This window comes from Neopelma chrysocephalum, unplaced genomic scaffold, assembly GCF_003984885.1.
Source record: "Neopelma chrysocephalum unplaced genomic scaffold, ASM398488v2 Primary Assembly neopelma1_97390, whole genome shotgun sequence".
Lineage (NCBI taxonomy): Eukaryota > Metazoa > Chordata > Aves > Passeriformes > Pipridae > Neopelma > Neopelma chrysocephalum.
Genome location: NW_020926031.1, coordinates 270453 through 284720, shown reverse-complemented (window position 1 = coordinate 284720; position 14268 = coordinate 270453). Strand labels below are relative to the sequence as shown.

General features: G+C 51.7%; 1 protein-coding gene across 1 annotated transcript; it reads left to right on the top strand.

Moving 5' to 3' along the window:
• The first annotated feature begins 932 nt into the window (after window positions 1–932).
• On the top strand, window positions 933–7005 carry INA (internexin neuronal intermediate filament protein alpha). The gene is made up of 3 exons (XM_027672114.1): window positions 933–2261; window positions 5602–5726; window positions 6283–7005. Exons 1-3 carry the CDS (start codon window positions 933–935, stop codon window positions 6554–6556), a joined length of 1728 nt encoding a protein of 575 aa, XP_027527915.1. The 3' UTR covers window positions 6557–7005.
• The last annotated feature ends 7263 nt before the right edge of the window (window positions 7006–14268 follow it).

Genomic DNA, 14268 nt, shown 5'->3' with positions numbered 1-14268 from the left:
ATGCTGTACCCTGGCCACCTGAGAGGACAAACAGGGATAAGTGTAGTAGAGAAACTGGGCATCAGTGCAGGGCTCAGTGGCACAGAGATGTACAGTAGGGGACAGGATCTGTTTTTACGTTTCACAGTGTTTCTCACATATGGATCACAGATATTTAAAGTTGTTTTTCCTTCTCACAGTTATGTCTTGTGCTGCTGCTCCCAGAGATCAGACACTTCTCACTGGTCTTTTGGCAGGTCCTGCTCCGGGGGGCCGTGTTCCCAGGCATTGCACTTGGCCTGGAAGTGGAGTGTGCATGAACCCACCTTCCTGTCAGCTCTGCAGCCCTGGGTACTCCTAGCAAACCCTTGCCAGTGGGGGGGGGCAGCCTGCTTGCACGGACAGTAGAGAAACGGACGTGCTTCAGTTCATGTTAAACAACCTGAAGGCAAAATCCTCCCTGTGTGTCTCTTGTGGCACATCTGGACTGATCATCGTCAGTCTCTGTCCTGGGCACCCCCTCCTCCAGGCACGTCCCCAAGTCTGCACCCCAACATCCCACAGCCCCATCCCACAGAGACCTCACATAGCTGTGGGCACCCTGGTTCTTATCAGAGGGGAGGGGCTGGAACCAGTCCCCCAGGACACATTCACACCAGACATAGACATACAGCACAGCTTCCCTTGAGCATTGGCAGGGACAGCTGGGGGTACTCCAGCAGGAGTGATTTGTGTGTGTGTGTGTGTGTGTGCGCGCGCACCTGTGTGCCTCCCTTTTTGTCTCTCTGTGTCTGCCTGACTCTGTCTCTCCACCTACCCATTTCCGACTGCTTCCTTCTGTGTTTCTGCCTCCCCTTGCCAGTGCATCTGTGTGTGCATCTGTCTGTGTCTCTGAATGGCTGCTTGTCCCCTTGTCTGGCTTTGAGCATGTGGATGTGTGGGTCTTACTGTGAATGTGTCTGACCCTTTTCGTGTGCCTGTGCATCTTTGTCTGTGTGCGTGTGACCTCGTCCATCTGCCCGTGTATATTTATGTGCTCTTTCAGAGTCCATGTGTCCGTCCATTCCCTCTACACGTCCGTTCATCCATCCATCCATCCATCCCGCCCCGTGCCCCGCCCGCCGCCACGGCTCTTCAGCACCGCGGTGCACGGACAGCTCCCGCCGCCTCCCGCCTTGGCGGCACCGCGCATCCGCGCACCCCACCGCACGGCACCGCACCGCACCGCACAGCACCGCGTCGCGCATCTCTCCGCCGGAGCGCTCCGCCCCGCACCCCCTCCGCACCTCGCCGCGCCCCGCCCCGCCGTACATAAGCGCCGGCGGCGCCACCGGTCCCGCTCCGCCGCCATGAGCTACAGCGCGGAGCCGGCGGCTCTGGCCGCCTCCTACCGCCACCTCTTCGCGGAGGCCCCGCGGCGCCCCGAGGTGCCGCCTGCCCGGCGGGCGCGCCCGGGCGCGGAGCCGGCGGCGGTGCGGGAGCGCGGCGCGGAGCCGCGACGGCCGCGGGGCAGCGAGAAGGAGCAGCTGCAGGGCCTCAACGAGCGCTTCGCCGGCTACATCGAGAGGGTGCGGGCGCTGGAGGAGCGGAACCGGGCGCTGGCGGCGGAGCTGGCGGAGCTGCGGCAGCGCTCGGACGAGCCGCGCCGGCTGGGGCAGCTGCTGGGCGGGGAGTTGCGCGCCCTGCGCGCCCGGCTGGAGGAGGCGCACGGGGAGCGGGCGCAGGCGATGCTGGAGCGGGCGCGCCTGGCCGAGGAGACGCAGCGGCTGCGGGCGCGCTGCGAGGAGGAGGCGCGGAGCCGCGCCGAGGCGGAGCGGGCGCTGCGCTCCCGGCAGCAGGCGGCCGAGGCGGCCTCCCGCGCCCGCATCGACCTGGAGCGGCGGGCCGCGGCGCTGCGGGAGGAGCTGGCGGAGCTGCGCAGCGCCCACGCCGAGCAGCTCGCCGAGCTGGGCGCCGCTCTCCCGGCCCCGGCCCCCGCTCCGGCCCCGCGTCCCGACCTGGCCGCGGCGCTGCGGGAGCTGCGCGCACAGTACGAGGCGCTGGCGGCCCGCAACCTGCAGGCTGCCGAGGACTGGTACCGCGCCCGCTGCGCCCGCCTGCACGAGCGGGCGGCCCGCAGCCAGGAGGCCGTGCAAGCCAGCCGCAGGGAGGCCGGTGAGTGCCGCCGCCAGCTCCAGGCGCGCCTGGTGGAGATGGAGAGCCTGCGCGGCGCCCACCAGTCCCTGGAGAGGCAGCTGCAGGAGCTGGAGGAGCGGCACAACGCCGAGGCCGCCGGTCTGCAGGTGAGCCGGGCGGCACCGGGAACCGTCGCTGTCCTCTTCCCTGACTTCGGGCAGCGCCGGGCACTGTGCGGTACCGAGCATCCTCCTCCCTGCAATCCGCGCCAGTCGGCACTTCCATCCCAGCAGCCGCCCCCCCGTAATGTGCAGCACCGGGCATCTTCATCCCACGCAATCCCCCGGAGCTGTGCCGTTACCGGCACCTCCGACCCCGCATTCCCCTTTCCCTGGTGCTGTGCGGTGCTGAGAATCTCCGCTGCCTACGAAATCCTGCAGCGCAGTTCCATCCCCTGCAGCAGCCCCTTCCGCCGCTCTGTGCAGTGCTGGACACCTCGGCCCAATGCGGTGCCCCCCCGTCCCGCTTTGCCCAGCAGCCCCACAATCCCGATCTGTGCTGCCCTACCCGCAACACCAGAGCACGGTGCGGCACCCGCCCGGGCAGGGGCAGTGCCCCCACAGCGCTGCCCAGTGCCAGGCACCCCTGCAGCCTTCCTACTACCCAGCACAGTGCCTCTCTGCCCTGCACACAGGTCCTGCCCTGCCAGGGCATTGCCTGTTGCCTTCACCCTTTATCCATAGGCATAAACAGAGAGGGCAGGTTTCTGGGAAAGAGGACAGGACACACCCTTCCTGCAGGGGACATCCCTGCACATGGCAATGCTGTTTGGGGCATCACTCCATCCCTACCCTTAGTGATGTTCCTGTCCCTTAAGGATCAGGTCCAAAATTGCCCACACATTTCCCATCGTTGTGGGTAATTCCTCAAAGCCATCTGCTCAGGCTTGGCCCCTTGCCCTGTGGCCTGGCTCTTGGCACCTGCACTGCAGAAATTGGAGCTTTACAAAGACTAAGTCTGAATTTGCAGACAGATCCCAGCACCTCTTATGTTTGTGGCAAGACTCATGTGGGACACTGAGTGCTCCGTATCTCTTATTCCATTACCGCAGTATTACCGCATTTTCTTAGTACAGGGAAATGTTAATGATTTATAATAAAATAAATCTTGACATTGTTCTATTACACGGCTATTAAATGATCTGTGGTTTCTAAATCAAACCATTTCCTTCTAAATACTGAAGGAGCTGCCTTAAATCATACCTAGAGGATGTTGTTTCACACCCAAGTAATGCCTTGTCATTTCTAAGGCCAAATTTTACCAGGCACTCTAGAATTCATGGCTTTGCTCCAAGCTGCTTGCAATCTTCCTGAACAGTTGATGCAGTCTTCAACAAGTATTGTGGAAATAGGCAATATACAATATTCTCTATAGTGGGTGAGAAAATTACACAGAGTAATCTTCTTAAATAATCTTGATGCCATGTGAAAGAGGGATTCCGGGAGCAACCTATCAATTGGAGAAAAAAAAATAATGCACCTGGATTAAACAGTACCATAATTGAAATTGCTTAATGACAGCACAGCAGTGTTTTCCCATATGACCCTCAGGATCTGCTTTATGTGTAGCATTACTTAGGAGTCTTTTGAGCAATGTGCATGTGTAGTAGCTAAGTAATTTCCTTAGCTGCAACCAGTGGAAAAGGATGGAAGTGTGTATTAAAAGATAATATTCCTATTGCCTGAGCTTTTAAAATGTTCCCATTGACTTCTAAAGGCTGCCCAGTCAAATCTGAACCAACATGAGAGCTTTGGTTTGCAATAGTGTGGAAATGGGTTTTTATTCAACCAGCTGGTAGGGGTGGGATGTGGAAGAGAGGTGCAGAGAGGGTAACAACCCATTTCAAATGAGCTTTTTGTTCATGTGGACTGCAGGCAGAGGGAAGAGGGCTGAAGGCACAGAGTGTCACAGCAGCAAGAGTGGAGCTGTCCCATGGTGGGGTCACCCCAAGTTCTTCCCTCCTGTCACGGCTTGGTGCAGCAGTAGTCTGTCTGCTTTGGGAGAAGAGGTTTTAATTGGTACAGCAGTGACATCCATGCATGTCCTGAGGCTTTTCAGTTGATGGCCCAATGATCTTCTCTGAGGCACAGCTTCACACAGCTCTCTTGCTGTGGAAAATGGTCAGAGCAGCACAGGTCAAGGCAGAGACCCCAAGGATGGCCCCTAAATGTCCCCCAAGGCTGGATGTGCCCAGCTAATTTGACTGTGAGATGCCCTGTGCTGCATTCAGGACAAGCTGTCACTGCTTCCCTGAGGGGCACTGCTCATACTGGGCTCGCTGCACCAAGGTCAGCACAGCTCCCTTCTCTTTGGGCAGCTCCACATCTTGTGGCTGTCTATGCACTATGCACACGGAAGGATATGCTGGAGAGGAAAGAGGGGACAGGATGGGAATGAGGATGGGGACAAGATGGGGATGACATGGCAGGACAAAGATTGTTTGCTGGAACAGAGTATCTGGAAACAATCACAGAGGCCCAACTGTTCGAGTGGGTGCAGGAGAGCAGAGGCTGGCAGTGGCCATTGCAGGGACTTGCAGGCAGGGCTACACTATAACTTAAATGCAAACTGCTGACTCATTCCTGTTCCAAATCATGCTCCTCTGGTGGCACAGCAGGGCAGCTGGCAGCAGAAAAGAGAGTGGGTTTAACTGCTTTCAGGCTGCTTCTTAGATATTTGGATGCATGTGGGAGAAAACCAGGCTGCTTGTTTTCTGAGCAAAAAAATAGAAGAAAAGATTAGTCTCCTTTGTTAGCAGGAAATCTGGCCTTGGAGTCCTCCACATTGCAGGTAGAACTGGATGAATAGGGGGCAAAAGGCAGGGCAAAGCTGATGAGAAGGATGCTAGAAGGACATCATTGCCCAGCTGAGCACCCCAACCTGGGGCTCTGAGGCATTTTCCAGGGAAGGTGACAGACTTCCCCTCCTGGAGGGTAGCCCTGGCAGCACCACCTCTCCTTCCACCACCCAGACATGTGTCCAACCCTTTTTAAGCCCCACGGATGCAGACTGCAGCCCTTCTCTGCTGCTGCAGTGCTGGGTGCTTTCACTTGTCCTGTTGAGCTACTGACTCTGCTTTGATGATGTTTAAGCCCAAAATTTCTCTTCCTTCTGTAGCAGTCTGCCTTGTTCCCTGCAGGACTGGGGGTTCCACCACCATGCACTGTTTGCCTGCCTCACAGACCCTGCTGCAGATGGGAAACTATATAAATCCATCAATATCTAAAGCCTCCCCCACTGCATACACTCACAAGCCTTAGCTGGTGCTCAGCCTGCTTTTTCATCCCTGTTAGCATGAGATTTCATGATCCCAAGCTCCTGGTGGGATGCGCCATCATGGACCAGCTGCCCATTGCAACTTCCCTATCTCTGCAATGGGCAGAGCAGAAAACCTGTGAAAGAAGTCCCTGTTCCAAAACACAGTCCTGAGTGCCCTTGCCTTTGCAGGACACCATCGGGCAGCTGGAGGATGACCTGCGAAACACCAAAAATGAGATGGCTCGGCACCTGAGGGAATACCAAGACCTGCTTAATGTCAAGATGGCCCTTGATATTGAGATAGCTGCCTACAGGTAAGGCTGCTTTATTCCTGCTCTGCCTGGCCACCTCCCAAGCCCAATCCCATGACTCCACGAGGCTGGCATATTTTCAAGGGCCCAGAACATACCTGGGTACACACTCAAGGGACACCACAATTGTGTTGCTCATCTTTGCTGCCTGGACCTGCTGGCTCCTGCCTGGAGAGCAGCCATGGCTCCATGTCATGCCTTAATCTAGCAGCTGTGAACTGTGTTCCCCAGCCATCTCAGAAACAGTGTTTAATGGGTACAATTCGGGTTGGCAACTTGTCTGTCTTGCAAAGTCAAACTAGATGCAAAAGGCCAAGTCCCTGTTGTTTGGGTATTTATTTTCCTGGCATTTCTGGAAAGCTGCTCTCATGCACCCCATATTGCAAATGCTCCAGAAATCATTGACCAAGACATGATTTGGAACCAGTTTCATGGTGCAGTGTGACCTGGGGTGATGGTCTGGAGTGCTTGGACTTTCCTGCAGGGCACAACTTGCCCTCAAGTTTTGCAGATGTTTCACACTCTGAGACTAACCTCTTTCCTTGTGATGTGCTTGCAGGAAGCTGCTGGAGGGAGAGGAGACCCTCTTCAACATGGGAAGTGTTGGCCTTCCAGCACTCAATTCCCTCCCCAACCCTACTTACTCCTTCGAGCCAAGAAGCTTTAGTTCCTCTACTCTGTCCTTCAAGGAGGAGGAGCAAGGAGAGGTTATTAAAGTGACCTCTAAAATATCATCCAGCAGGGCTGAGGTGATTGAGGGGACCATAACCTCTGTCAAGAAAAGAGGGAGGTTAAACCTGCATGGAGGAATCATTGCAAATGCAAAAATGTAACCACTGGGACCCTGTTCATATGCATTTGAGGGGGAATAGTCTCCACTCGGCCTTTAAATCGCTCCTCTGGGCATGAAGCCACACTGAACTCATGGGAAGCCCCCCTTAGAAACACATAACTCCCCAGAGACACTTACCCAGGGATGGCTTCCCTGAGGGTCCTGCCACACAGAGGCCGAGCTTGGCACATTGCTCCCTTTTAAATGGGGTGGAGGCACAGCAGAACAGGTAGATAGATGCATGTTGGTCGTTGTTGTGGTAGCACATGGATTCATAGCACCCTCCCTCCCTCCTCCTGTGGCAGGCGAGGGGGAGCTGGCTGGGCCTGCTGCTGAGCCAGCTCTCTGGGGAGGGAAACAACTCAACATGTTTACTATCACTAGTTTCAAGGCAACAGACCTTCATCAGCTACACAAATCCATGTACAGATAAACTCTTCCCCACTCCTCAAGTTGTAGCCGTCCACTTTTAATCCTAGAAGCACAGAAATAGCCATACTGGACTGTAACCACACCTGAGGTCTGGTCTGAGCCACATATGTTTTGAACTGAGTGTTAATTTTTTTTTGTCCTGACAACTCTTCTTTTCTGGCAGCTTTAGTCCAGCCAAGGCATGTGGGGTTTATAAGCAGCAAGCAGAGGGCAGGGAACTGGTACATCAGAGGTGAAAGCACCACTGTGCCACAGGGTGCAGCACCTCATCTGGTATCACTGGCTCCAAAATGTCAGGGTCTGAAGGACCCTTGTTTGGCTGCACAGTCTTCACTGGAAAACCCAGTGCCCAGATTAGCATCATGCCCCAGCCGGCACTGGGAAGCTGCAGGACTCCTGAACACCAGCCCACAAAGCATCCTTGTCTCCGCTCTAACTGTTCCAATGTGTGCCAAATTTGATATAGGATTTAACAACCATAGGTTTCCTTCAATGCCTTAAATTGCCAGTGATCGCTTTTGCAAGAGCCGGAGACTCCGCGTGTGCACGTGTTGCGTGTCAGTGCCCTGGCAAGGTTATCATCACGAGACCTCGCTGCCCTTGCGGCGGTGCCAGAGTAGTTCCTGGAACCAGCAAATTGTTTGCTCGCACTCTTTTCTCTTCTATTGTAAGGCACAAGTTAATAATTAAAAAAAGAAATAGCTGTGTGGATCAAACCAAGCTGTTTTGTTGTCTTTGCTGCTGCTTCACCTCGGGAACACACCTCGGTGTCTGGCCCACCGCTGGTTCAGTGGCCGGCTGTCCCTCTGGGCCTCTGCAAAGAGCTTGGTGTTGGGGTGTTGCTGCCAATCCCTGCTGCTGGGGCTGCAAGGTGAGCCTGGTCCCACTGATGGCAGGGGGCATGTCTGGGGCTCACCCCAGGGGCCTGTCACAGTGGCTCTGCTTTGCAGAAGAGTTCATGGCCAGCTTGCAAAGGGATCAAGATCTGTCACGGCTGAGTGCACCCTCATTTGCCCAGAAAACGGCCTCAGAGGCTTTGATTAGCATCACATTCCTGACAGCTCAGTCCCAAACTACCCATCATTTCCTCTCCACTCTGCCTGTGTGTTGAGGGGTTAGAAGCACCCTCTTGGTTTGCCTGCACAAGTGAAGATAAAGCAATTTACACAATAGCAGATGGAAGAAGGGAGGGTGCACACACCTCCCAAGTAAACCCAGCAGTCACAGGTGTCCACAGAGCTGCTGTGACCACCACTAGCTTACATTTGAAGATGCCCATGCTCTGCTTGAGATATGTTTGTAGAGGGAAAGAGCACAGGCAGCTTCTCTCAAGTGGCCCTGCCGGCAGCACAGTGTCCTGTTGCCTTCCCATTCCTGCTTTGTCGCACCATATCATGGCAATCTGCCTCAGAGCCCCAGGGACACAGTGTGACAGTCACAGGCTTCTCCACTAGTGCTGCAGTCCAGGAACAGCACGGCTATGTCCCTTGATCCCATCACACTGATAACCTTGGGGAATTATGCCCTGACGAGGCTGCTCAATGTGGGGTGACACAGCCCTGGGGAGGGCAGCCCTGTGGGTGGGTGAAGCAAAGGGTACCTTTTGGAGGCAGGGAAGGGGGCTCGGGTATGGTTGGAGCAGCAGCCACCAGAAAATCAGCACAGAGCAACTTGGGGTGCCCAGACAGAGTTTGAGGGAGCCAGCACCAAGTCCAAGGCGCTGGCACAAAAAGCAAGGACCAAGAAACCTCCAAATATCTCCCGGCTCAGCCATCAGTTAGGAAATGTGAACACACAGAATTTCCCCCAAACCACAGGGGAAATAAAAAGCAAATGTGACTGTGCAGCTAATGTAATATATTCTGAACCTCAAACACTCTCCACCACTGCTGCTTTCTGTCCCTTGAGCATAATCAGTCTGACCTGTCCTTTGTTCCCAGCACAAGCTGTTGTCAGGATTCCTGCTTGCTCAGCTGGCTGGGTGCTAGCAATGAGGATGGGAATTTTACTTTGGTGATACCAATGTGAAGCAGTTGCGGAGGAGGGTGAAGGAGCTGCAGGGAGGCCAAGGAGCTATTTTGGAAAATGTCTGCATTGCAAGAGCCAGCCCAGAGATTTCCTACATTTCTGGAGCTCTGCAGTGTTTTGGTGCTGTCTCATAGTGTTAAGCTCCAGAGGTGACAGAGGGGCAACAGGCAGGGAAAGGACCTGGGCATTTAGGATACACAAAACAGAACTAGGCTGGAGTTTATATTACCTTACGGTTCTGACATGCCTCTGCTGGGGTCTTTCCCTGTGATGTTACAGGATTGAAGGTGCCAAGTTTTACTTACTCGGATAGTAGCACGTGACTGACCAACCCCACAAATGCTCTACCAGGACCAAGGGCAAGGAGAGCCCTTGCAGAAGGGACATACACCACCTTCCTGGAGGACACAAGCCAACCACAGGTACTGTGTAAGGGAACAGCTCCCAAAGGAGGTCAGAGCTGCCCCCAGCTCTGCAGCAGCCTCCCAGCTACCCATGTCCAGTGTTTGGCCAAAATACCTGTGATGTGGGACCCTGGCATCCCAGTGGGGATACCCCTGGGGACACCTTGCTCTGGGCATTTCCCAGGGCTGTGCCCAGATGGGCTGCAACTGCTTAATGCCCAACTGAGGCATCCTAAGCCCCATCTGTCCAGCTTTCAGGCCCCAGGCGGCTGCTGCTATTGAGGGCTGAGGTCCTCATTGAACATGCGATGATGTGTGGATCCTACTTACCCTAAGGGAGGCCCATGTCCACACTCTCCTTATCTTTATGAGAACAATGACAGCAGAGAGGAACAGGCCTGGCTCAACATGTTGCCAATGCCGACCTCTGACTACCTTCATTCAGGCCTCATTTTCCATCGCCATCTTCTTCAGAGTGACTCCTTTCACCTGCTGGCTTATTTGCACCAGAAGGCTTCTATAGTAAACTATAAGCTGGAACAGGGGCAATAAATCCTCCTTTGAGGTTCCATCTTTCCTACTGGGATAAACACCTAGGCTGCCAGAGGAAAGGAGTCACTGCAGATGCTGAAAGATTTATAGCTCTGTAGAACCTTAGCCTCTCAGATAAAAGGCAGCTGTGGACACAGACTGCTCCTTCCCTCAGCAGAGAGCAGCTATTTCTCCATGATGATGCATTGCATTCATCTTTATGCTGGGAAGAACTACAGCCTCCACACAGAGGTTCAAACTCCCACTTTCATGGCTGGCCTTTTGTTTTTTCCCTGGGTGGAGATGATGGCTCACACAGCTGTGCTTTGAGGCTGCTCAGCTCTGCTAGTTTTGTTGTCACATAGGTGAGATGGGTCACACTGCTGCTGCTCCACTGATGGAAGAGCCTTGCTCCCATCACAATCCTGGAATCAAGGGTCCTTTGGCTCCACTGGAGGTTCCTGCAACAACTATCTGTGCTGTGCTGAGACGTACAGCTCCTTAAAAACAGAGAGTAGCTGCACACGGAGAAGTTTTGCTAATGACACTTATCCAGAGGCTGGAATTCATTAAAAAGCAAGCCAAAGAAAAAGCAGCTGAAGAAAAAAACCCCCCAAACATTTTCCTTTGGCAGGAATGCAAACATCTCCTTTTCCAGACTGGAGAAGAACCCCGTCATTCAGCAAGAAGGAATCAATAGGCAATTCAGAGCAAAGTCTCTTCCAGCACCTTTGGCTGGATCCAGCCAACTCTCTCCTTGCCAGCTCTTAGCACAGAGATCTCCCTGAGGAGAAGGGCTTCTTTCCCAAGAGAGTGACCTACACAGAGCCCTAACGCCAGTAGCCAAACAGATGCATCTGACTGATCAGATGTCCACATCAGTGGGGTCTGACACTTTGAAGCAGAGCATATACAAATAGCATAAGCAATGGCAGATCCTTCAAGTAAGTCTTTGCAGGCATGAGAATAAGAATCGCTTGGCAAACGCAGCACAACATTCAAACAGGGCACTGCTTGGGGTGGGGTGAAAGAATGCTCATTGACCCTGGTCTGTCCCAGCACTTCCAGCTGAACCAGAAGGGCTGCAGAGCTGGGGTCTGCAACTATGGGGTCAGGGGGGATGCACTCCTACAGCTTGTGCAGGCGTCTTCTTCCAAAACCCAGCTAAACCAGAGGGGAACTGCAACTCTGCAACAAGCAATTATGTCCTTGTTAAAGCAGGATACTAGTGATGTACTGCAGACACTCTGCTCCCCAGAACTGATGGCTCTGTTGGAGCTTGCCTGGGTCGACCATAGCACAAAGGAACAGTGTTTACGCTAAACACAGACATACCTGCTTAGACAGAAGGGAAATACCTTGATAATTTCAAAGTGCAATTCCAGAGCCCCAGGTACACGTTCACTTGCTGAAGACAGCAAAGCTCCTGAGGTGCCATGAGCGTCAGTTCTGAAACAAGAGAGGTCCAACGTCCATTCCTACTGCAGCAGGGCCAGCTCAGCAACTTTGGCTTTGAAACAAGAGGCAGCTGCTGCCTGCCTGCATCCAAGAGAGCACAGGAGACACAAGCTCTTGGCTCCCCAATGTCCAGAGCTGCCTTGTAAAAGCTCTGACAGACACGTAAGTCATTCTCTCAGATTATGCACATGCAGACCCGAGTATGGTCTATATAAGAACAAGCTGTTTGGAGATGCCATTCGGAAAAGCTGAGGTCAGACTGAAAAATGCAGTTTGCACTGAGGCTTAAAACATCATTAAGTTTAAGCAAATTTTCAATGGAAATGAAAAAAAATCCCCTAATCCCCAGATACAAGGCACCTCATTAGCAAAATCCTAGTCTAGCAATGAGGTCAGAGAGATGTACGAATAAGAATGCCTGAAGCAAGCCAAAATGTCTCAGCAAGCCAAAATATTCAGGATAGATTCTTAAGGAAGCAAGGATTATAGGATCATACTGTGACTGCATGTCCCCTTTACCCCCTGAATCCTTTCCTAGTCTTTTTTTATGCTCAAGAGCTTAACTTCAGCCACACTTGAGAGCACTGAAAGTCTCAAAGATACCAAACTTCTTCAAGTTTCACGCTATCAGGTGCACAGGTGAAACACCACCATTGATTGAGAAGCTGAGCTTCCCTTACTAGACACCAGAAAACCCATTCAGAGGGCAGAGGTTATGGATGCCTCAACACCAAGGCAAGCTTCATTGTGAGCTCATTTGCAACCAAATGACAAAGCTGTAAAAGGAAAAAAGAGAAAATAAAAAACAAACCACTCCAGAATGAAACAAACTTTTTTTTTTTCCAAGCTATTCATCAACTATTTGTTCCCTAAAACCTGCTGAATCCTTTTGGTTGAACTTCTCCATAGATAGCTAAATCAATCCACTTGCACCTGGAACAACCTGTAACACAACAAATTCACCCCACATATATCACTTGGCAAAATTTTAAACAAGTAGTCTTCGGAAGAAACACGTGGTTGCTTTGAGAACAGGTTACCAGTCCTGTTACACCTGCATTCATGAAGGGATCTCAACAGTAGTTTGTTAATTGCCTGCCCTCACGTACCCAGCAGTAGTGTGGAGTTTGTGCACGCAGCACTTTATAGAAATTATTGCTCTAGATGGACAGAGTTGAGAAGAACTCTGATCCAGCTCATACAGCAAGCCAAGGACAGAGCTGAGGAGTGAATTCAGGTGTCCCTGTGTTCTGCTGACCCCCTCGCACAGAGGAAGATGACTTCCCCCACTGCTGTTCTGTATGTCATGGCAGACAAATAATCTACTATTGTATGGCCACCAGAACAAAAAGTGTTTCCCTTGAGGAAGAAAACAGCTTGCAGGTCCTTTTGAAGGGTGCTGGGCTTCTCACCTCACAAGTTCTTACCTTTTACTCCCAGGTATCTGCAAGAAAGGACACTGGTCCATCACTTAACCACTTCTGTCACCACAAGCTACAGAAAAGCCTGCTGCAGGCAGCGTGCTCTGAGCACAGTGTGGGATCTTGGAACGACTGGTGCCTCCCAGCACCACATGAAAAGCGCTCCAAGGCAGTTCTCACAGGAACACACTATTTTTCTCAATCTTTGCCAAGCCTCAACCACCCACTTTTCTACTGTTAATGTTTCCCTTGGAAGAAAACAGACATTTTAAGATTTCATTTCCAAATAGACTATATTACCACACAGAGAATACAAGCTCTCTTTTCCACTTTGGAAAATATTTTTTTTGCAGATCACTGCTGCTTTGACACAAATACATTATTGTTATACTAAATCCAAACTCAGTAATGATGGTGATACAGCTCCAGTAAGAATTCTGCAGCTGCAGGGCAGCCAATCAATATTGCATTTCATCACAGATGGGATTACCATTTATCTCTCAAAACCAATAAAATTTGACCTGTCCAGAGATTAAATTTGTATCTATGGCAAGTTTCTGAAACTTTAGCAAATGTAAACATTCACTGGCTCATTCAGCAAGGGTCTCTTAAAGATGACATGGTAAAATTCAACTCATGGTCACCTTGCTTCTCTTTCTGCTGAACTAGTTAGGGTTACAGAAAAAACAGGAGGTAGCAAAACCAAATAAAAGCATAAATGAAGAGGATGTGCCATTTGCAACATTCTCTTTATCTCTCAGCAGATATCTATCACAGCAGAACAAGTACATTTTAAAGCACCTTAATATTCAGGTTGGACCCTGGTGCACTCTATTGAGCATGCAGCATATTAGAAGATTCATGGGACAATGTGACAATCTCCCTTTAAAAGAAAGAAATGTAACACATAAAATCTCTTCTGCCTCTTAATGGTCTCTCTCTCTCAACTGCTAGAGTGAATCCCAACCCCCTCCATTCATTTGTATGAAGCACAGATTTCATAATAATGATACTCCACACAAAAGAAAAGTAAAACTGGAAATGCCAGGGATGTAATTTTGTTAGTGACTGTTAAAATGTATTAACATAAATCATTGCACATAAGTGCCTGATGATTCCCTGAAAAGAAATTCAACATGGACTAGTATTAGACAAGCTTGAATGGTTTTTCAATAAAACTCATTGATTGTTTCACATCTACGGAAATAAGTATCAAGAGCTCTCCTGGCTCATGTGTGCCACAGTCTGGTGGCAGTACAGACCCAGGCTGGGCACACTGTTGTGTTCAGGACATAAATGACAGTTATCCCTGGCCACTGCAGGTCCCCTCCTTAGAGGGCTCAGCTGCACCAGTCTCTCAAGTCTTATCTTCTAATTACACTAAATTGGTACTGAACACAAATAAAACAGGCAGAATGTAACCAGTATGACTCAATGCT

Excerpts from the sequence above, each read along its gene's own strand:
- INA (XM_027672114.1), top strand. The coding sequence starts at position 933 with ATGTGTCTGACCCTTTTCGTGTGCCTGTGCATCTTTGTCTGTGTGCGT. Across the intron at positions 2,262-5,601 it reads CCGAGGCCGCCGGTCTGCAG|GACACCATCGGGCAGCTGGA; the intron begins GTGAGCCGGGCG and ends TTGCCTTTGCAG. Across the intron at positions 5,727-6,282 it reads ATTGAGATAGCTGCCTACAG|GAAGCTGCTGGAGGGAGAGG; the intron begins GTAAGGCTGCTT and ends ATGTGCTTGCAG.